Source organism: Saccopteryx leptura, chromosome X (assembly GCF_036850995.1).
Source record: "Saccopteryx leptura isolate mSacLep1 chromosome X, mSacLep1_pri_phased_curated, whole genome shotgun sequence".
NCBI classification, from domain to species: domain Eukaryota; kingdom Metazoa; phylum Chordata; class Mammalia; order Chiroptera; family Emballonuridae; genus Saccopteryx; species Saccopteryx leptura.
Genome location: NC_089516.1, coordinates 4,344,807 through 4,368,970, shown reverse-complemented (window position 1 = coordinate 4,368,970; position 24,164 = coordinate 4,344,807). Strand labels below are relative to the sequence as shown.

The following is a 24,164-nucleotide window of genomic DNA, read 5'->3' as shown; positions in this document are numbered from 1 at the left end:
ACCAGCTTGGACCCAAGGTCGCTGGCTCGAGCAAGGGGTTACTCGGTCTGCTGAAGGCCCACGGTCAAGGCACATATCAGAAAGCAATCAATGAACAACTAAGGTGTCACAATACGCAACGAAAAACTAATGATTGATACTTCTCATCTCTCCATTCCTGTCTGTCTGTCCCTGTCTATCCCTCTCTCTGACTCACTCTCTCTGTCTCTGTGTAAAAAAAAAAAAAAAAAAAAAAAAAAAAAAAAGGAAGAGTACAGGCCTGGAATTCTCCTGGCTGTTGCCAGGTAGCAGGTAGCTTTGTGGCCTTGTATACCTGAGTATCAGTGCCCTTAATTAGAAAATAAGTAACTAGATTTAGAGCTAAATCATTTCAAAGTTGTGTCTTTGCTCAAACATTCCTAGCACCTTACATCAGTGATTTTTGAAACCTTCATACAACGTCAGGGTGGACGGGCACAAAGCTTCTGCCGGGCCTGCATGGGTCTGCATACCAACAGCTGGAAAACACTGCCCTAGTCAGTATCCCACTGCACATAGCAGGTCCTTGGTGATGTTTACCAAACTCAACGAAATACCAGAATCAATAAAATTACGAGTCTACCACAGTTTGATCTGCTCAGTAGTGGTTTACATCATGCCACAATTTTCTTGTTTTTAAGAGAATCACTTGTATTTTTTAATTAGTCAAAATATTCCAACTAATCAACTTGAGAGTCCATAGCAGGAGATTGATACTTAATACCTTGCATGATGGTTTATAAATGAGAAATCTAGCCAGCAACACTAAATGAAGAGGAGAAACAGTGTAGCCATTGGGAGAATTTGAAAGAACGCTCATGAATATTTTCCATGCCATCTGCTGGGAATATGGCACAAGAAAATGAATACAAGGGAAATAAAAACGAGCCAGACAAAAACTCTTTTTTTAATGTTTATTTTAGAGAGAGGCTAGTAATTGATTAAACTAATCCAATATCTGGAAACATTCTTTTTTAATCTTCACTTTGCCTTTTATGCAGTTTGAAATTTTGGAGACTCCTCTTTGAAGTGGAGCAGGGTCGAGTCTGGAAGGAACAAACAGTTTCCCAGACAGATGTGTGAAGAAAGGCCTGCAGCTATGCGCTCCTCGCTGTGGTTCGTTCAATGTGATGGGGCCAGGCTGTTGAATACACAGCGACATGAAATATGAATATTCTTTCGCCTCCATGGGGACTTTTTTCCCTGATAGTAAAAAGGAAGGGAAAGCCATTCTGCTGTTTTTCCGGTTCCTTTGCTGTAAGCTTGAGTTCATTTGCCTTGTGTCACTGTGCTGTGCTGTTCTGAGAATACTTTTAAGGCTCACGTGTAAAAACAGCACTATTTTTAAATGATATTTCTTTTCTATGAGCTTTATCATTCCTATGCAGGTTTAGCGAAAGCCATCTTGACATTTCTAAAAAGTTGCTTTGTTCAAATTACAGAGTCTCCATGGCAACTGCATCATCCCAGGTTCTCATTCCTGAAATCAACCTCAACGACACCTTTGATACCTTTGCCTTAGACTTTTCCCGAGAGAAGAAATTGCTAGAATGTCTGGATTATCTTACAGGTATTGTCTTTGTGGGTTTTTTGATGTTGTGCATATTCAATGATACAAATACTTTGCCACCAGATAAATTTCCCTAAAACACAAGATGTATGCTTATGATTTAGGAACGGAGTCTAGTATTCCCAGAAACAATTTATGACACTCTTTTTCTTCAACAACAACAACAACAACAAACCAAGAAAAAACACAATACAAGACTGATTGAGGATGCAGGAAAAAAAGAGAATTTCAATCATTAAAAGCATACTTACTGACCCTGGCTGGTTGGTTCAGTGGTAGAGTGTTGGCCCAGCGTGTGGAAGTCCCAGGTTCGATTCCCAGCCAGGGCACACAGGAGAAGCGCCCATCTGCTTCTCCACCCTTCCCCCTCTCCTTTCTCTCTGTCTCTCTCTTCCCCTCCTACAGCCAAGGCTCCATTGGAGCAAAGTTGACCCAGGCACTGAGGATGGCTCCATGGCCTCCACCTCAGGCACTAGAATGGCTCTGGCCACAGTGGAGCAACACCCCAGATGGGCAGAGCATCGCCTTCTGGTGGACATGCTGGGTGGATCCCGGTCGGGCGCATGCAGGAGTCTGACTGCCTCCCTGCTTCTCACTTTGGAAAAATACAAAACAAAACAAAAATCACTTACCAGCATTTCCCTCACTCTCAGAGTATGGGTAACACAAGTAGTAGACTTGTTGGTCATCAGAGAGTTACTCAGGGTAGCGTGGGTATTTCCCACTTCACATCAGCGAGGCATCTCTTACAGTTCCTTGGTGGAGGAAAAAGATAGCTAACTTTGATAGCTAACATTACCTTGCTCTAGCTTTTTATATTTGTGACCTTGTTTAATTTTTGTAGCGTCGAATTGAGGTAGAGGATCCTAATCCTCATTTTTCAAATGATGGAGGTTATTCTTGCTGGAGGTCAGGTTGTGATAGAGCTGCAGAAGCAGGATTCGGCTTGAGTGTGTACAGACTCTAAAGACCTCTACTCTTTCTAGTAAAACACTGAATTTCATCTTAGTAAAGGTTGCCATGCAAACATGCCCCAAATCAGGTTTGAATTCCTGGTACCATGTTTCAATCCTGTGCTTTCTAATAGGCATGATTGGAGGGAGGGAGGGGGGATCAAGCTTAAAAACCAAAGCAGCAACAATAAAGGAAAACTTCAGGCGACTCCTATTCCTAACCATGCTTCCACATTTATTTGCTGTTAACCTGTAAAGTGAGGACTGAAAGCATTTGCTGGTATAATGTGGACTGTTTAGACGAGCTTGTTTGTGTTAGCCAAAGTCACCACTGCCTGTAACTGCAGGAAGGCTCCACGGATACAGGGAAGCCAGATGTGTGCTGTCAGCTCAGGCTGTGTAGCCCTCGAGAGACCATGTCCCCAACAGCACAGTATCAGCTTCTCCACTCGGATTGCACGTGTGCGTGTTTGCGAAAAAGCGGGGCCGGAGTGAGGAAGCACTGTGTGACTCTTGTTCTTATAGTCCACACAGAAAGCAAGGGGTTCTAGATTGAAGGAGCGGTGTACTCAGAAGATCGGTTTTTTCTTTGCAAGGACCTGAGGTGCTGTTTTCGCCTTTGTGCGTTTACAAGAATGGCAAGTCATCCCTCAAACCTCAGCTGTCATTGTTCTTTCAAACCATGCCACTCCGATTACAGAAGAAAGAAATCTATTCACAAAGGATTTACCATAAAAAGCCAAGCCTGGTTTCAAGTATTTATGAATATAATGCCATCCTTTTTTTTTTAAGTTTTTAACTGTGAGATTTATCTAAACTAATACTATCTACCAGCACTTTATATGATGATAGAAGCAGTCTCCATCTGTACTGTACAATATGGTAGCTGCTAGCTACATGGGGCTGTAGAAACCTTGAAATGTGGAAAGCGAGTTTTTACTTTTATTTGTGTTAAATTTAATTGAAATTGAAAAGAGCCACCTGTAGTTTGTGGCTCCTGTATTAGCCCAGGTCTAGAACGTTCTCTGGCTGAGCTGTTTTTCATGATGGTGTCCTGTTTAAGATCTTTGTTTTTTAATATCATTTGGTAATGAGTATGGTTACAACAACAGAAAACCCAGCTAGCAGTGACTAAAGCGGTCAAGGAAAAACAGGAGACCGGAGGTGCACGGTCTGATGCTGCGCAGCAGCGCGGTGATGCCCTTGGGGCCCAGGCTTTCTCTTTCTCTGCTCTGCTGCCTTCATTGTGTTGCTTGTTGGTCGGCCACATGATCACAACATGACAGCTCCCCCAGCAAGTATTGCAGTGCAGTTACAGACAAAAAGAGAGGGGCATAGGGGAAGTGATGACAAAAAGCTCTGCCAGCCAAGTTTGCCTTTGTTTACCAGGAAAACAAAAAGTTTGCTCGGAAGACCCATCTAGCAGACTTCCGCTTGTGTCTTGTGGGCCCGATCCATGCTGCAAGGTCGTGCCCAAGGGCAGAAAAGACTGAAAAACTGTTTGGCTGAGCACATGGCCACTCTGCACAAAGTCGGTGTCTTGTTGACAAGACTATGTCCTCCCCATCTCCCAATAATTGTTTAATAGTATTTCAGTGATGTATGCTCATTCTGATCTCTATGTGAATGCCAAAGTACTGATTAAAGGGGAAGTTGTGGAAGCAGTTTGCACTGACTAGTAACATGAACACCATATATCATCCCGATGGCTGTTTATGCCAAACTAAAGACCATATGGGGTACCTGCTATTATGCCTTCTTAGCTGTCAACCTCAAACACAAATTTGGCCCATTTCTAGACATAACATCAATTCTGGCCATAACATATGATGCTTGGCTGATATTGCCAAGTCCAAATAGTTTATCAGACATTTGTAAGCAGGAAATGAACTGTTTGTGGAGTATTAGCCCACCATTTCTCATGTCCTGTTTATGATAGAGGCAAGAAAATCCCAGTTTGGGTACCAATGTCCTGAATATTGAAATTGGCAGCATGCTCCTGTTCTCATTTGCAGTAATTGGGTATTGACTTTTCAGGACGTAACCATTGGATTTCTAATCAAAACAAGGTTAGCCTGCCTGACTGTAAAAACAAGATTTTTTTTCCCTGTGACATGCCTTCAAGTGGTATGTCAAGTTAATAGCCCGGAGAGGTGACATTTCCTCCCTGACTGCAGCTACTGCCATGTATCTCACAGTCACTTGCCTATTTTGAACATAAGTTTTCTTTAATCATAGATTTCAAGCAGAAAGGACAAAATCTTTCCACAATGGTTGATGGGGAAATAATTCAATGAACTATTTAGAGTATGGGAAAATGAGTATTTCTCCACTGATCCATGCAGGGCGACCCACCCTGACAGAGGCCACACAGACAATAAGCGTGCTTGGCAATGCAGCCGCCCTCCCCCACACAGTGCATTTCCTGAAGGCTGTCCCTGTTTGTCCACATCCTAGTCACAGTACATGACACTAAAGCCTGCATATAGCTGCTTTAGGAGACAAATGTATAAATACATATTCCAGGAAGAATGCTGTAATGTTCAACTTATTGTTAATGTTCAACTTAGTGCAGTGCCTGCCACGGATAGGTACTCAATAACCAATGGACCAAGCTGTGCTAATTGACTTTATACAGCAGACATAAAAGTCACTTGTTTCATCCGATACTTGTCCTGGATATGTATTCAGGTGGCAAAGTGATGAATACTAAAATAGTCAGAATTTTACATTTATCATTTTCATAGACTTTTTTCTCTTTTGGGATTTGTTTAGGACTAGTGAATCCTAATCAAAATTTAGAGCATAAAAGAACTCTGCCATAGTGTAAGCAAAGGTTCCTACTATTCTATAGAATGCAGATATGTTTCTCTTTTTGATGTTAGCTACCCGTATACAGAGAGTAGGAATAAAGGCCCGGGTTGATTCTCTAAACCAGGGGTTGGCAAACTTTGACTGTAAAGGGCCAGATGGTAAATATTTTAGCCTGTATAGTACATACGGTCACAACAGCTCAACTCCACTGTTGCACAAAAGCAGCCATAGACCATACATCAATGAATGAGCCTGGCCGTGTTCCAATAAAACTTTATTTACAAAAACAGGCAGTGGGCCAGATTTGGCCCAAAGCCCTAGTTTGCCAACCCCTGATCTAAAATATTATTGCCAGTGTGGAGCACTCCCTGCCTAGTCTTTTTCTTGTTCACAAACTCTTCTCATAAAACCAGTCACTGAAATCAATCCAGTAGAAGTCAATTTAAAATCATTATTTTGGTAGGATTTAGACTTTTCTGCTCCAGAAAGTGTTTAAGACATAAAACAGCAGTCTTCTCCAGTGATAAAGTTAACCAAATGCCAAAGAGTCATGTTTTCCTTTGGGAAGGAAAATATACTTCTTAGAGAGGATGTATTGTTAATCTTGTTCTTAATTTCAAATATCACCTATAAATTGAAAAATGAGAAGAAAATAGGGCCACAATAATAAGATCTTTTTATAAGGTATCAAAATATCTAATGAAAGAAAAATTTCAAACAGTTATTTGGCTTATTTGTTATGGGATAACAAACTGGTATTTTTCTCTAATTGGGTGCAATTTAAAATATAAATATGTATTATGGAATTTGTATACTTGAAACCTATATAATTTTATTAACACTTTTATCCCATAATATTTACTTTTGAACTAACTGAGTTTAATCTACTCTCTCAAGTTAGGGTATTCTCCATTCATTTATGTTTAATTAAAATCTTTCAAAGTTATGTGGCCTCACAGATGAGAGGTTGGCAAACTTGGGCTCACAGGCCAAATCTAGTCCTCACTTGTGTTTGTAAATAAAGTCTTAATGGAACATGGCCATGAATATTTGAGTACAAATGGGCTGCTTTCATGATGCTAAGACAGAGTTAAGTAGTTGCAACAGAGCCCACAAAGCCTAAAACATTTAACCATCTAGCCCTTTACCAAAAAAATTTGCCATTTCCCCAATGTGGATGAAATTACAAAAATTTAGCTTGTTTACTTTTTGTTTAATATGTTTTCTTTCATAGAGGAGATTGTTTGCTTAATCTCCTAAGCATGCTTTCAGGATAAACAGAGATAAGTCCATACCAGCAGGTTGAAGTCACACTATGCATTAAAATATCACAAGCCAACCAAATTTTCAGACTGGGGTCACCATCTCTAGGATAGTAGTCCTGACGGACCCATTTAGAAAGGTCCACTTTGCCTGTCACACATCTCTGAAATGTTTCCGAGAGAGGAATGCGTCTCCACTGATGAATATTTCCAATGCCCACAGCTCCTAACCCTCCAACAATTAGAGAAGAGCTCTGCACAGCTTCCTATGACACCATCACCGTTCACTGGACCTCTGATGATGAATTCAGTGTGGTTTCCTACGAGCTCCAGTACACCATATTTACTGGACAAGCCAACGTTGTTAGTGAGTATCATATGCCCTATTGAGTTCTCTGTCTCATGCCTGTTTTATGATAGATTCTATTTCTATATTTAAAGATTAAGGGATGACAAGGAGGGAAAGAATGCACATTTAGTGACTTGTGTTTCCTGACCAACAAGATGATAGCATTGACTTGTCTTGTACTATACAAGTAAAAACTACTGGCCAGATAGCAATGAAAATTAATGATCTCTAGCAAACCACATAATTGAATCTTACATATTGTTAAGAGATAGAAGCAGGAAACAAAAGAATATATGCAGTATAATTCCATTTATACATTCATAACTTAAAAATCAAACTATTTTGTTTAGCAATACGTACATACATGTAGAACTACAAATAAAAGTCAGGATGATGGTTACCTCTGGCATGGGAGGGGAGTAGGACCATTGGGAAGAAATATATGGGGGTCAACAGCACTTTCTGCTTACATTTTGATTAGTTCATGATTATATCATATACTTAATTTTATGTACTTTTCTGAGTATTATTACACAATTAAAAAAAAGATATAATAAAATGAATAGCCAAAACATACCAGATACCTAGTTCTATTTGAAGGAGAGCAGGGTCATCATTTGAAATGTTAGTAATTGGCCATGGCCTGGGAAGAATTTCAGACCTTGCTTGAAACACAGAGAAGCCCCTCTCACTGGGGTCCACAGCCTATTTGATACCGGAGATAATCAATGCTCTCACATAGCTGTAGCTGGCCAGAGAGATGATAACAAAGGAGATACTTCTCCTACCCACAGGGTTATTTAAAGTGGCTTGAGTAAATAGCAAAGGACCAGAAGGATTGACACTTCAGGGGAGCAAGTCTGAAACTTCTTTAGCAAAGTAGAAGTCACTTTTCAGCAAAGAAATGTTTTGTACAAATCCATATCAACTTGATGTGCTCGTATTGCATAAACCTATTCTCTCTTATTATTCTACATGGTTCCTTCCTAGCCTCAGTAAATGAGGCACATGAGGCTTAAAATAGAAATTTGATTTAGGATTAGTTAAAAGAGAGATGCCGAAAGACCCCACTTCTAAGTGACTGAAATATAAATGACCAACACCAACAAATGGTTCCCCTGTCTTCCTCATATCCCCTCTCCGAGCTTCTCCTCTACTCTGCTCTCTAATTGGCCTGGTGTCGCAACGAAAAACTGATGATTGATGCTTCTCATCTCTCTCTGTTCCTGTCTGTCTGTCCCTATCTATCCCTCTCTCTGACTCTCTGTCTCTTTAAAAAAAACAACAAAACAAAACAAAAAAAACCTTACCAGAGATTGTATCAAACATTCATTTTAAAAAGATGAAATTCAACAGATGCTCAGAAATCCCATGATGATCAGAAAAGGACAGCACGAAGGTCTGAGAAGAGCAGAGAGAAAATGGAGGGATGATTTGTTGCAAAAAGCGAACTGGGGTCAATAAGCTTTTTGTCCCGCTCAAAAAAGAGAGAAGGTTCTCTGAAAACACACAGAGGATTGATAGAAGCAACATCTATCGATGAGTGAATAATGTAACCAGAAAAAGAAATATTTGGAGTCATTTTATGCTTAAAGGTGGCATTTTAGTCCACATAAGGAATGTTATATTTCTCTGAAATTGTTTTTGCTTAATCTAGGAAGAATTATATCAGTTTGCTATTGCTATGTACAAAAATTTCCAAAACTAAGCAGCTTAAAACAACCCCTATTTATTATTTAACTTTCCATAGGTCAGGATTTACATGGGCACAGTTTAACTGGGTCTTCTTCTTAGGGTCCATAAGGCTGAAATCAAAGTGTTAGCTGGGTTGAATTCTCATCACAATATTTATGGAGCTTTTAAATCTTATAAAACGGGTAGGCAACCTTTTTATACCTACAGCCCACTTTTGTATCTCTGTTAGTAGTAAAATTTTCTAAATGCCCACCGGTTCCATAGTAATGGTGATTTATAAAGTAAGGAAGTAACTCTACTTTGTAAAATTTATAAAGCAGAGTGACAGCAAGTTAAAGCATATAATAATAATTAGTTACCAAGTACTTTATGTCGGATTTTCACTAAGTTTGGCAGAATCAATCTTTATAAAACAACTTACTATAGTTAAATCTATCTTTTTATTTATACTTTGGTTGCTCCGCTACCGCCCACCATGAAAGCTGGAACACCCACTAGTGGGCGGTAGGGACTAGGTTGACTACCACTGTTATAAAAGGTTTCCCATTAATTAAATTCATACAGTCTAATGCAAACTTAATGACAGTACTTTTTAGTTTTAATAGACTCATGGTTACAGATGTTAATGGATTTATTAACAAATAGATATGTATTTAATTTTACAATGTTGTCCATGTTTATCCAAAACTATTTTTAATTCATAATTTAAAATCTTCTATTAGTGCCTTTCTCCAGCAACCTATTTTTATTCTTAGCAAAAGTCAAAATGCCTGACCAGGCGGTTGCGCAGTGGATAGAGCGTCGGACTGGGATGCGGAAGACCCAGGTTCGAGACCCTGAGGTCGCCAGCTTGAGCACGGGCTCATCTGGTTTGAGCAAAAGCTCACCAGCTTGAGCCCAAGGTCGCTGGCTCCAGCAAGGGGTTACTCGATCTGCTGAAGGCCGCGGTCAAGGCACATATGAGAAAGCAATCAATGAACAACTAAGGTGTTGCAACGTGCAACGAAAACTAATGATTGATGTTTCTCATCTCTCCGTTCCTGTCTGTCTGTCCCTGTCTATCCCTCTCTCTGAATCAATCTCTCTGTCTCTGTTAAAAAAAAAAAAGTCAAAAGATTCATTTCTTCAAGATTTTATGTCAAAGACGTTATCTGTATTTATTTTAGTTGTTTTGCAAATATTTATGAAAGTTATCACATATATCCTATTTTTATAGAGAAGGAAAAGAATGTTCATTTCTGTCCAATCTGTTAAACAAAGGATGTTAGAAGCTGTTACGCACCTCTTCGAAGGGAGTCCATGTTACATAATGTCTTATGGCAAGATGACAGTTGTTATACAAGGCTATGAAATCCCAAATGTAATTATGATCTTGTAATGAGCAGCATTATGTAGGGAAATGCTTCTGACCCATTGTGAATGAGAAAAAATGTACAAAATTGAAAAACTCAATTAAGTTTCATCACAGACTAATTATCTTCCAAGTTCCATTGTTGTTTTAATACTTCAGGCGGAATTGGAAAAGGTGAATGTTAGAATACCTTGAAAGATGATTGAAAATGAATTTGGAGGAAAGTGAAGTTTCACTCAGGATGGTTAATGGGTGTTTCATAAAGAGATGACTAAAACCCAGTCAATAGTCCTGACACAGTGGGGTATCGCGGCAGAGAAATCTGGTGCTTGGCGCTGTATGTCGGAAGTTAAGACCTGGCGCCAGACCAACACTAGCGACGCAATAACAGTGCACTCCAAGGCACCCCACCTGCTCCAGCCCCCAAAAGAAAGTGGTCAATGTTGCTTTCTTGGCATTTTTAATCAACTTCTCAATTATTACCCTGGCAAGTAATAGTTGTTAGTATTCATGAGAGTACATTGTCCCAACGTAAAGCGAGCCAATGAAATTTTACTACTTCATAAACATTTTGTTCTTTTAATATTCAAGGAAAAAATTAGTGACCTCTTAAAGTAATCCAGATAGTCAGGGTCCCTTTTGTTGTTTGGAAAAGGTCCCTGAAACATGACATCTTTGTTGGGTTAAGATGCTGGACTGCAGTGATTCCAGACATCTGCTTTGTGATGTTGCTGAAAGCCGTCCCCTACCACATTAAACCCGGCTCTGGGTTGTACAGTGATGTAAAGTTTATTGAAACATTTTTACATTTGCTTTCTTTGACCACAATAGTCATTTTACTGTAACATATGCAATTAAACGGGAACAGTGTAAGTGTAGTGACACTGATCGGATTTTCATTGATTGTACTGAATGCTGGTATTGTTTTCATCCATGCCTGAGCGCTGTTGACAAGGGTCTGGGACTGTGAAGAGGTTCTCCTCGGCAGTAGAGGGACTCATTGTTTTTTGTCTTGTTGCTGTTGTACTCTCATTATGAAATATCTAAAGTCAGTTACAGGCTTGTTGGGGCCCAGAGCTCAGAGTTCAAAATGACCCTTCTTTGCTTGGATCAAAATCTACTATTTGGCTGTGGCACTATCCAGAAATATTGAGTTTATTACAGCTATGTTCAAGGAAAAGGTAAGGTGAGAAATTAGCAAAAGCAATATGTAGTAGGGAGAGTCCCATGTTACTAAACTCTTTGTGGTGTTTTTCTGAGTCTTACACAATAATTTGGAGAGAAACAGAAATTGGGGGCGGGTGAGGGGCGAGCGGAGCCGTCGCAGCTCTGCTGTATCTCCAACCATGAACACACACACAGTCTCTTGGCGTCTCACATTGTTTCCTTCCTTCATGCTGGCTTTGTCGGTCTGGCCGTCCTTCTGGCAAAAATGTTCCCAGGAGGAAATGTAAAGAGGTGATAGGAAATTCACAAAGTCAAGCACATGTATATGTATTTTAAAGACTCACTGAAGTGTGTCTGAAATTATGGTGCACCCATGATACAAATCATACAAGGGGAATTTTCACAATTGACAAAATACTTGTACGTTCTTCTCAACTGTGAAACTACCATGAGTAATAACAACTCGAAAGTTGGAGAAAGTATTTAGTAGGATTTAAAGACAGAATTCACGGGATGTGAATACCTTGAAATGCTATGCTTGTATTTGTGGGTTCGTATGGATATGCCTATGTGAACCTCTTTCCACAGAAATGTTGTATTAGCCTCTCAGAGGTGAGACCAAAGAAAGATTAAGGGACCGCTTCTTGAGAGTATGGTAAGGTATAAGTTGCCTTAAGATCAAAAGAACTAACCCTTTGACTTGCAAATCTACTGAAAGGAAAGGATGGAGAGGTGAGTGTAGAGCCCCTCAGGAAGTGGAGGGGCCAGGCCCTCTACCAAAAACTGGTGAAGGAAATTCACCAGAGTCAGGAAACTTCATGACAGCCCAGTCACCAGGGAGCTGGGAAAGGTTCTATTAGCGTGGAGATTGATGGGTAGAGAGGGGAGAGAGGAGAGTTGGATCCAGTACCAAAGAGATGTTTTCAGCATCAGCCAGCTGCAAAACAAAACGGGCTTCCTTTTTCCTGCACATTCTTCCAAGCATCATAAATTCTCAGCCTGTTCCCCAACCCACATCCTGGAGAAGGCAGCCAGGGTAGCAGCCCCACTCGACTCTGAGAGCAGCCACTCTAGGGACGCAGCAAGTCAAAATCCTTGTGGTGCTCTTCTCAGACCCCAGCCCTAAGCTGCCCATTGGTGCTGCTGCTTCAGGGTGCCCTTGGGAACAGGTCTCCTGAAGCGGGTAACTACAGCCACACTAATGCTGGGTCACAAGCAACTCCAATGTTCTTTTCTGAGCCCCCCTGTCAGCAGTTAGCTTGGAGCTGGCCAGTCCCTTCTGGCCCCCTCCTGCACTAGCTGGACAAAAGCCATTCCCCGTGCCTCTTCCTGTCCGGGTGAGCGGGCTCTTGGGGGAACGTTGTCCCCATGGCAACGGCAAAGGCGCTCTCGAGGCCTTACAGTTCCTACTCTTGCAACTGGCACCTTGACATTTCAGCCCCATCCTATTGGTTAAAGCCAGTCAATGGCCATCTGAAGCCATGTGATAAGGGAACATATTCCATCTCTTTAACGGAGCAACTACCAAGTCACTTAGGCCTGGATCCAAGGCAGGGTGATGAATTAAGAGGCAGAAATGCAGTCTACTACATCTGCATTAGTAAAGTCAACTTCTCATACATCACTCAGCCTCTCCTCACCTTCTGTGAGGCTTGGCACTGATGCGATATAGACATTGAATGACAGTCACGAGAGTAGGGCCAAGGAATCAGTACATAAGCCGTGCTTAAGGGCCCAGACAGAACCACCTTGGCTGCTCCTATCCGTACTGAACAAAATTTGCAATACAATCATTTCAAGTGGTTTTTCCCTTTAGAGCACCCAATAAGAATATATAGTAAGTATAGGTTGACCAACGAGAGGCAGGACACTGAGCACTTGAGTTTATTGCTTGTCTCCCTAAGAAGTGACAAAGCACTCCACTTGTGGTTCACATGCCCTCAAATTGTGCAAATGTTGCCCCCTGCCTGTGCCAAAGAACTGCACCCCACCCGGTTGGCTTCACAGGTCTGTGTAACTCAGCGGACAGCTGGATGATCGTGCCCAACATCAAGCAGAACCACTACACCGTGCACGGCCTGCAGAGCGGCACCAAGTACATCTTCCTGGTCAAGGCCATCAACCAGGCGGGCAGCCGCAGCAGCGAGCCTGGGAAGCTGAAGACGAACAGTAAGCGCCATAAGCCCCACAGAGCTGTCGTCTCTCTTTTCAGCTGCCTCTGTCCTCTTTTCTGTTCCTTTCCTCTGTCGCAGGCATCGCGGACAGCCAGGGGCGACGAGTGGATGCTACCTCAGCTATCTCTGGGCTCTAAAACTGACTGTCCTCATAAGGACTGTGAGACCATTAACTTCTCTGGGCTTCAGACTTTTGATTTTTAAACTAAATAATCCTGGAGGGGTTCTTGTGAAGGTGTGTGTGTGTGTGTGTGTGTGTGTGTGTGTGTGTGTGTGTGTGTGTGTGTGATATAGCTGGGGCTCTGTGAATGCCAGGTAATGTTGTTTCTGTTGCAGATTAGCAAATTAATAACTTTTTCTTCAGGAATTCTTTATTTCACTCCAGATATCTGCCTAGGTCTGTGGCTCTCGATCAGGAGTAATTCTGCCCCCTGCCCCCAGGGTGGGACATTGAACAGTGTCTGGAGATACTTTTAGTTTTCACAACTGAGGTGGATGCTACTGGCTTCTAGTACTTTGGGGCCTGGGATGGTGGGAAATGTCCCCCACAGGACAGCCCCATGACAAGAATGATCTGGTTTATCCACGTGTCTCATGACACTGTCATCTCTCTCCCTATCTCTGCCCACATGTATTTTGTTTTATCCTCTTTTTTCTTTACATCTTTTTGATCTAGAAATATTATGGTATAGAACACGGTATTGCTTTACATAAGACCTCCCATGCAAAAGCAAACTGGAGTGAGTCGGCCAGTGCCGGGCTGTAGGGTTGCCAGCCAGGCAATCAATAGCTGTTCCCCAGGAGGGCCCTCGTTTAACCCAAATCCCTGATTTCAGTAGTCAAATACTTTTATTTTACTCCTGGTATACTTATTTAACATACATACTCTTAAACATGAAGCTAATTTCTCCTCTGTGTTTCTGCTGGTAAATCTTTTCAGAGATTAAGTTGGAAAAAATGAATAAATAAATTCCCTGAAGTTAATTCTGTAGACTATATCTTTGAGACATGTCATGACTACTTTTAAAATCTAATTTTGAAAAGATGTTATTGGTCATATTAAATAAATAGTCCTTTTCCTCTTCTTCTCTTTGTTTTGTAAACCTTTTTCTAGGCCAGCCCTTTAAACTGGACCCCAAATCTGCACATCGAAAGCTAAAAGTGTCTCACGATAACTTGACAGTAGAACGTGATGAGTCATCATCCAAGAAGAGTCACACACCCGAACGCTTCACCAGCCAAGGGAGCTATGGCGTAGCTGGAAATGTGTTCATTGACAGTGGCCGGCATTACTGGGAAGTGGTCATAAGTGGAAGCACATGGTAGGCAATTATATCTGTTGTCTTCAGTTATAAAAAGCACATCTCACTCTATCCTTTGTCAGAGCATCAACCCATACCAGGGTCCATCATGAAAAATAATGTGCAGAATACTAATGTGCAGAATACCTTTATCGGTCAGCTGTTGCTACAGTCATGCTACATAACAAACACCCCAAAATTCAGTGGCTTCAAATAATCAGTTATTATTGCTCATGAATGCCCACCTCTTGGGTCAGCTGAGTGAGGTTACCCTCAGCTAGGTTCTGCATTAAGCTTGTAGGCTGCATCTAGGTCTGTTCTGTGCACCTCTTCAGTCTCTTTGCATATGTGGGCTATGTAGACCATGTCCTTCTCAAGGACACATGATAAGGACATGTCTACAACTTCTTATTGGCTTGTCATGTAGCCAAGCCCAAAGCCAATGGTTCAGGGAAGTATATTCCTCCCATGGAGGAGAGAACAGGGAATGAATATTTGCCAAGCAATCATCTAATCTACCATTCAGCCAATACGAAAAATAACTTGTTTTAAGTGCATCCATTATTTTTATTTATGGCAAGAACTGCAGCTAAGATGATCGAATCCTTGTCCCTGGGGAGAGCTAGTCTGGCAGCAGCGTTCTTTCATGCCTTAAGATGTGGGACCACAGACTGCAGCCCTTGGGCCAAAGCTGGCTGACTGCCTGCTTTTGTAAATTCCGGTTTATGGGAACACAGCCACGCCCATTCTCTTCCAGCTTGTCTGTGGCTGCTGTGGAGCCGCACAGCAAAGTCGCACAGTTAAGACAGAATCCTATGGCCCACAGAGCTGAAACATTAACTCTCTGGCCCTTTACTGAAAAAGTTTGCCAATACCTACTCTAAAACTAATTTAGAAATCTAATTTCTGGGGCCGTATATGTTTTGTGACTCTAGACTGCGCCAGAGGGACCGCGGGCTGGGAATCACTGCAGTCTGTTGGATCCCGCCCAGGGGCTCAAGCCCTCAGACTTCTCTAAGTCTAAGGGTGGTGGTCAGGGTGCGGTGCATGCTGGAGTTAGCTTACCTGCCCAGCAAACTCACAAAGCTGACCCTGCCTGTTTCACAGCCACAAAATACCCACCTTACTCCAGCTGGCTCGCTCACGAATACCCGGCTGCTAGTGCTCAAAAAGGGAGCTCTTTCCTTCTGACTTAGCCAGCCCTCAGCCAGCACAGGTGCTAGTCTAAGCATTTGGCTCGTTATCCTAACACCCTACAAAGCTAGATGCTAGTTTCCCATTTTCCAGAGAGCGTGACTTAGGCACCTGCTCAAGGTCACAGGGCTCATGGGTAGCAGAGTTAGGCAGCCTGTAGTCAGAGTGCAGGCTGTGAACCAGCGGGCCAGAAACATTGCCTGTAAAGGGCTGGCGAGCTGATGTCCGCTTCTGCAGGCCAGGTGATTTTTGTCACAGTTACTCAGCTCGTAGTGGAAAAGCAGCCATAGTCCATACATCATCCCTGGATGGGTGTGGCCATGCACCAATAACACTTCGTGTACAAAAATACGCTGAGGGCCAGACTTGCCCTGCGAGTTGTAGTTTGCTGATCCCTGCTCTTAACCGACATGCTCTTTTTTCACACATTATATTACTCTTTAGGTCTTACAGTGGTGTACTTAATGAGTGGTGGCTTGATCCGTGCTTTAAAAAAATGCATAACCTGAAGAGGATGAGTATTATAACAATGTTATTTTTGAGATAAGGGTGCTAACACACTTTATTTTTTTAAAAAACTTTCAATTCAAATGTATGCAGATAATGTGTGATTAAGTGCCTTCTAGTATTGGTACAAGTCAACTGAAATCTAAGTGAAATTCCAAGCTTGGGGGTCTCATTTCTCCCAACAGTGGTACCTATATTGGCCAACCAAGGAGGTTTTCTTCCGTTGTGACCCTCACAATTCTCTTTGCCCAGAATTTTTCCTGTTCCAACATCCTGCGGGGGGGGGGGGGGTGGGGGGGGTGGGGGGGGGTGGAGAACAAATCCTTGCCGCCCACTCGGCTCTGGTCCAGACTGGCATTTACAGTTTCTCACTACACTGGGGCAAGATAAAAGCCCAAAGGAAAATACAATGAATTTTTGCAGGTGCAAAAAAGCAAACATTTCTAGTTAATTAACGTGCTGTATTAATCTGGGATGGAATCCAGTGTCTAAATAATTACAAGCCCATTAATAATTATTTATGATAAATGATACCTGATCATTATGATCTCATTCCCATTGATGAATGGTGCGGGAAATTCCACCAGACCACTTCAGTTATATAAACACAGATCAGCATTACCTTGAAAACACCCTCCAGATGTCAAAACCAACTCATGGGGGGAAAATTTTTTTAATTAATTGCCACACTTTGGATTTTTACAAACCTGATTGTGTCAATTTCAGAAAAATTCTCATGTAGAACATAGTTGAACATTTCCTGGGAGGTATTAGTGAGCAAGGGGTGACCCCTACAATCAAATTCCTGTGATGCCTTGATTTACAACAGCTAATGACACATTTTCTCATGAAATATAGTCTTGACTTTAAATTAGCATGCACGTTATGATCCATGCAATGGGGCATGTTAATATTGCTCTGAGAAACATACTTTTTATACATCTTTAATTCTCCGAGTCTCACTGTGGAAGTTAATGGAACATTACCTTTTGCCTGCTCCTTTCAAGTGCAGTAGAAATATGTGCATAGTTTTTCAGATTAATGATAAAATAATGGTATTTTCCTTTGCTTAATGGACTATACACGTAATTATTTTAGTACTTTGTAATACTGTTAATGTGCATTTGGTGTTTTATGAAATGGTGTTAACTAAATGTGAGTTCATGCAAAGATTACTGGGCCAGAAGTCAAGGGGAAGGAGTGAGATCCTGGATTTTGCTCCTAATTTTAACCTACTCTATGTTTTTCCATTTGCTGAATGAAGTCAGTCATACCTGTGGCAGCTACTTCGTAGGGGGGTTCAATTAAGATTCAAATGGGAAATAAATATCAAAGTTCTTTAATAAAAAATAAAATAAAAATGGTGTGCAGCAGCAAGAAGAAAACAATACTGCCTGACCTGCGGTGGCACAGTGGATAAAGTGTTGACCTGGAACGCTGAGGTCCCCTGTTTGAAACCCTGGGCTTGCCCGGTCAAGGCACATACGGCAAGCAATCCATAAGTAATTAAAGTGAAGCAACTGTGAGTTGATACCTCTCACTCCACCCCACCCCCCACCTTTCCTCTGTAAAATCAATCAATAAAATCTTTTTTTTAAAAAAAAAGAAAGAAACACTAAAGACATATGTGATGCAAATGTAGGTTCCAAATTAGCTGAAAAATGGTGATGGTATCTGCCAGGACATAGAGAATGTCTATAGGGAAAATACAAAGATCACGAAACAAACACCTCTCCATACTGTCTCAGTTAAGGTTCAACAAAAACCGGAAGTCCCCCTAGGCACCGCAAGGGGGAAGGGAACCACAGGGAGCCTGGGAAGGGCTGGGGGGCATAGCCTTTGCAGCCGTAGCATGCTGGGGGGGCCAGAAGGCTACCCACAGCCCAAAGGCAAGTGTGCCCAGAGCTTCTATAAACCTTACCTCTGCTGTCTACTGTCTGCAAAAGAGCGTCTCCCCTCTTCCTAGAACTTCTGGGTGTTGTGCAAGGTAGCCACAGCAGCAGAATGTGATCTAGACTCCTACTGGAAAGAGGATCTGGAAAATGCACCCCCAGGATTCTCCCTGTAACATAGGGCAGGATTTCTGTGCAGGACGAGGGGAGGCTGAATTGATGGCCAACAGATTATTAATTCCACGCTCTTTGTTAATTCAACCATGGCATGTTATATTCATTTTTGAACACACCACTCTTAAGGTATATTTTACACCCAATATATTTTTTAATGTCATTTTATCAGAAAGCAATGAAGTTTTTCTCTCTACATTGGCTATGGTACCATATGCCACTATCTAGTTAGACTAGTTTCTGCTATAACATATTAAAAAGTTGAAGTCTGAATCATTCACTCTTTATTAAGAACGATGGGTTTTGCTTATCTTTATAACTGAAATACTACAAATGTTACGGAGCCATAGCTCAGTGGGTGAAAAAGAAATTAAGAAGCTTAGAACATTGCAGAAAGAATTCTAACATTTTTTTGAGCAGCAAGAGAACATTTAGAATGACCAGGATATCCATCTGCTATAGAAACGTTTACCTGAAACCTGTGTTCTCTTATGGATCAATGTCACCCTGTTAAATTTAATTTTCTAAATAAAAATTGTAAAATGTGGTAGTTTATAAGTTTATAAGCAGAATGACTCTTGGCAGTGATGAATGACATACTTTCTGGTGAGGGAAGGCATTAGAGGATGCTGTGTAAGTTTGTGGCCTTTTGAGTCATCCCGGGTTTAAATTCTGAATCTGTTACTTATTAGTAATGTATCATTGGGCAAAAATAATAACAGTTCCTGAATGTTCCGTGCCAGGCCTTATGCACAGGATTTTATATATATTCTTTACTCCTCAAAATAACCCTCAGAGATAGAGACTGTCATTGTCCCTGTTTTATATAGATGAGAAAACAGGCTGAGTGGTCACGAGGAACTTACCCCCATAAAGAAAATCATTCTCCATGCTTGCCTTCCGCAAAGTGCACTTGAGGTTGTGGGCAATGGCAGCCATGGCGTCAGTTGAAAAACTCAACGGCCAAAAGGAAAAGTGTAGGGTGGTGCTGGTCATGTGACCACGGGCTTTCAAATCGTTCCACTTACTTAAAAGTAAATTTAAAGTTTAGTTTCTTATTCTTAGCAGCTACAGTTCAAGTGTCCAGTGGCTACTGACTACCATATTGAACAGAAAAGAACATTTAAGTCATTGCAGAAAGTTCTATTGAACAGTGCCGGTCTAGAAGATTCATTGTGTGGGTCTTCATAAGGGTAAAAAAAAAAAAAAAAAAAAGGCAGCAAACAGAGTTCAAGTTCTCTTGTACTGTTAGGGCTGAAACGGGTGTGGGTCAGTGCATTGGTCTCTTTCTGCCCACTGTGTGTTTGGGAGGGGAGATGAGGGACATGTGTCAGGCTCTTGCCAAGTTTTCACAGGGACAATGAACAGGGACAACAGAGGATCATGTCCTCGTGATCCAAGGACCACAGAAAGGATCTCACGTACATGTGCGACATGCTCATTGTCTTTGCTTTTATTTCTGCAGGTATGCTATTGGCCTTGCTTACAAATCAGCCCCAAAGCACGAGTGGATTGGGAAGAACGCCGCTTCCTGGGCGCTGTGCCGCTGCCACAACAACTGGGTGGTGCGACACAACAGCAAGGAAGTCCCCATCGAGCCAGCCCCCCACCTCCGGCGCGTCGGCATTCTGCTAGACTATGATAACGGCTCCGTCGCTTTCTACGATGCCTTGAACTCCATCCACCTCTACACCTTCGACGTCACGTTCTCGCAGCCAGTGTGTCCCACGTTCACTGTGTGGAATAAATGTCTGACCATTATAACGGGGCTTCCCATCCCAGACCATCTGGACTGCACAGAGCAGCTGCCATGAGGGCAGGGCCACGCGGGGGTGCTTTCTGGGGCATAGAAAGTCTGGCTCCTGGCCACCATTTAGGGGACAGAGAAAGTGCAGGCTTATAGATTGTGATTAAATCTCGCCAAAAAGTATCCAGAAATCCACTAAGATAGATTTCAAAACAGGCGATTCCCTGCCCCTCCTTTTTACTGTGTTTCGTGTTAAGTACGAAAGTCTTTAATAATTTCTTCAAAAATGTTTTGTATTTACAGGAAAAATTATAGTTTATTTATAAAAGAAGCAGAACCGGGATTACAGCCCTTTCAGGAATGATTTGGTTTTGCACATTAAGGCCCATACGTTGATCAGCTCTTCGTAACCTTTGTTTCATCATGGTCTCTAACAGTGCATGGCAGAGTTGCAGCTACTTTCAAAATAAAGCCTAGTTTTGAACCTAGTAGGGAAGTAAATAAGGTCTGTTACTCTGGTTTTTCTTGAGATGTTTTAACTGTGATGTCAGAAGCTTTAGATTAGATCAACTAAAATGGAGAGCAAGAGAGAGAATGGGCAGAATTGGCCACGGAGCTCAGAATCAGCCACGGCTGAGTCGCTAATTTCCCGGTGGCTGGAGGGATAATGCAGAAAAGAAGGGTTCGGAAACCTTCGTCCTGATTTTGCCCTGCTCTTCCCAGGATTAAGGGTTCTGGGAGAATGTTAAGAATGAGATTGCAATTGAAAATAGTCACTTTGAATCCTACTGATTATTCAGAAATTCAAGCTGGTTTGTGTTTTATCAGACGTAGGATTCTATTTCATGATATAAATCTATTTCATGCTTCCTTTTAAAAGTTTCTTTAAGCCTGTGAAATTTCTTCATTACGTTGAAGAGCTGTCCTATCCCCCACCCACAAAGACTTTTTTTTTTTTTTTTTGGTCACTGGAGCTGAGGAAATAACCATTATCTGTCACAAATGGCAGTGCCACTGTGCATTGATTTTGCTCTCCAGGACATCAGCACACGAAACTGACTTCCATTACCATGTCCAAGTAGAAGTTACTTCTAAAACACTTAATATTTATAAGTTGGTAATGACAAGGAACATTGCATAAAGTACTATTCACTAGTATACGTGCCTCAAAAGTTATTATAAACTGACCTTTATTAAACACATCTTGAAATGTAGAAGTCCCTCTGTATATTCTAGAGTAGTTTGCCATAGTGTTGTAACACACACACACACAAATTTGCTATTCCCACACTGGAATCTGCCAATAGACCCTGCTAATAGACTATCAGGTGGGATTCTTGGCATGCTGGTCTGACGTGTCGGTACGGTCTGTGATGTGAGGCTTTCTCAAGCAGTTCTTGGACCTGGAATCTGGCATTGGCTCTACTTTGATGAAGGGCATGACACCTATAAATCGTTTCATTTGCTAAAATATTTATCTGGTCTACTGGGTTAGCCATTTTGACTGTATGGACTGGTGTATTTAGGCATTGTTTTTAGTGATTTTATCAAATCAACCAATTGTGCCCCTACATTCCCTCCACAGACCCACTGTCTCAGCATCACAGTATGTGAATTCACGTCTGGACTTCACACGTGGCTTCCCAGAGCCTCTGTCTCCACAGGCAGACGCTCTCCCTTTTCTTACCAGATAGAGTCTATATATTTACTATATTATTTATACCCAGATGAATATTTTGATAGCTACTTAGGACAATTTCACACCTAAAAGATGCACACCTCAATGGAAAAAAAATGAATCATTCTTTGGAAACTTAATAGGACTTTTTACAAAATAAAAATAATGTGTATTTGCCTTCCCAGAATAAACTGAAAGTGTTGTCTTAGTAATTTTTACATACTGTTTTTGGTAGCTGGATAATGGATATTTTAATGCACTTTGTATATGAACAGGTTTGAAATAAATGGGTCTAAAACTCGTGGTCTCCAGGTACCACTAAATGCTACAGTTTGCCTTATGATGTTAATGTAAAGCATTTACCAGGAGGACAATGTTTCATGAATATAATGTTTTTCAATATAAAGCAACTACTACCCAAATCTTCACTGCAAGTTGTTTGGGTTCAGTTTTGACTATTTTTGTAAGGACAAGGGGTGATGTTATTATTTGTTGTGGAAGTCTCCCTCTTTGCTAACTTAAGAACACTGTGGATAATAGCAGTTACTTTGTGTTGTCATATTTACAAGAAAATATGTATATGGTGAAAGTCCACATTGTTTACCTTCATCACTGTAATGATGTAGAAAAGATTCCGTGTGGATTTGTTTTTGAAAGTCTAAAAAATATATACTATATACACTCGCTGCAGTACAAGTCTTTCAGTCAATTAGGGTCACAGAATTTTGTTTTTGAGCTCCGTGCTTGACAGAAAGCATTGTAATTCAGGGGAGAAAGAGATGGCAGTTTCAATTACTACAACAAAATTGATGCAGTGCTAGCCGAGGCCACCAGGTCTGACATCATGCTCACATGAACAATGCTGTTGCCATCTTGAGATTCTTAATACGTTTTGAACAGAAGGCCTGCATTTTCATTTTGTGCTGGGCCTCACAAGTTACACAGCCAGGCCTTGTAACAGAACTCAGAAACATGGCACCTCTGTCCTTGGTGGATACAAATGAAGAAACCTAGATCCAATGTCAAAGTGACTGGCCGTGTAATTCAAGTAGGAATCTAAATGGATTAAGGTGACAGTGGGCTTGGATGAAGATTTTCTTTCCAGCTTTAAAAGAAAATGACTTCAAGACTGACTGAAAATACTAAGATGTTTTCTGCTGGAGAAGAGTCAAGGGCAGATGATAGAGGCATTTGATTACGGTACTGCTATATTGACCCTAAACTTCCTGAGGAACCAACCCAGCGCCCTCCAGTGAACGTTGAATTCCATTCTGGCTCTGGGCACATATGCATCGCTTGCAGAGACACGCATATCTGCTCAATTACATGTGCTTTTGGTGTTGGGAAGTTGATGATCTATCTTATAAAATGTTAAAGAGAATACAAAGACAATAACGGGGGAGGGAGGTGGTTTTCAAAATAGTGCTTCTCAACAAGGGGAGATTTGTCAATGTCTGCAGTTATTTTTGGTTGTTCGAACTTGGGAGAAGGCGCTACGGGCATCTAATGAGTAGAGACCAGGAATGCTGCTCAATACCCTACAATGCACAGCACAGCGCCCTACGACAAGGAATTGTCCAGCTCAAAATATTAGTACTGCAGATGAAAAACTTGTTCTTTGGGGATGTCTTAAAGCAAAACTCTCACAAATATTTTCTACTTTTTCTGTAACTGATTCAATGCCTGATATATCAAAAAGAGAAGAATAGGAGACACAAAAATATTCACTGCAGTGGACTCCTTCACTTTCAAAAATATTTACAAAGTCATTACAAAATCCAAAATCTGCAAAGCAATCTAAGCCCGTGTAAACGGAAATCCACTGACTAGTGTCATGAAGGTCCGGTTGTAACTTGCTGGGTTTATAAAAGGGAAGTCAGTTCTCAGCGCTACTCCACCCGGACATACTCAGTCCCTGGTACTCGGTCACACTGCCAAGCCCTCCCTCAGCCCCGACTACTCTCCATTGCTGTTGCTTTCTGGATCAAAATAAAATCGTTTGTGTGGTTCCAAGACCCTCTGTCCCTGCCTATCTGTTGCCTTTTCATCATTTTGTGTTTTCTCATTCATGATTTCCACACAAATATTTATCCAACTCCTGCTGTTCTTTTTGGTCGACCTCGCAACATATAATCTGTTTTCCTTTATGCCTGAAATTTGCTCACGTCTACCGTCCTTCCTCTTTTCATTCAAAATAGTTATTTTGCAAGACTCAAAATAGTACCCAGGGATTTTAAAAACACAATAAAAGAGAACCTGTAGGGGGATGGAGACCTGCTAGGTGGAGTGGTGGAGGGGAGGACAAGGATGATTGGAGC

The 24,164-nt window shown here is 41.5% G+C and overlaps 1 protein-coding gene across 6 annotated transcripts in view; it reads left to right on the top strand.

The window, feature by feature from the left end:
* MID1 (midline 1) overlaps window positions 1-23,859 on the top strand; it is a 338,615-nt gene extending 314,756 nt beyond the window's left edge. For all 6 annotated transcript variants that reach the window (XM_066356335.1, XM_066356338.1, XM_066356337.1 and 3 more), the window contains 5 exons: window positions 1,461-1,588; window positions 6,841-6,984; window positions 13,187-13,348; window positions 14,468-14,675; window positions 19,887-23,859. In XM_066356335.1, the coding sequence (XP_066212432.1) occupies window positions 1,461-1,588; window positions 6,841-6,984; window positions 13,187-13,348; window positions 14,468-14,675; window positions 19,887-20,235 (991 nt within the window). In that variant the 3' untranslated portion in view covers window positions 20,236-23,859. The remainder of the gene's footprint in view (window positions 1-1,460; window positions 1,589-6,840; window positions 6,985-13,186; window positions 13,349-14,467; window positions 14,676-19,886) is intronic.
* The last annotated feature ends 305 nt before the right edge of the window (window positions 23,860-24,164 follow it).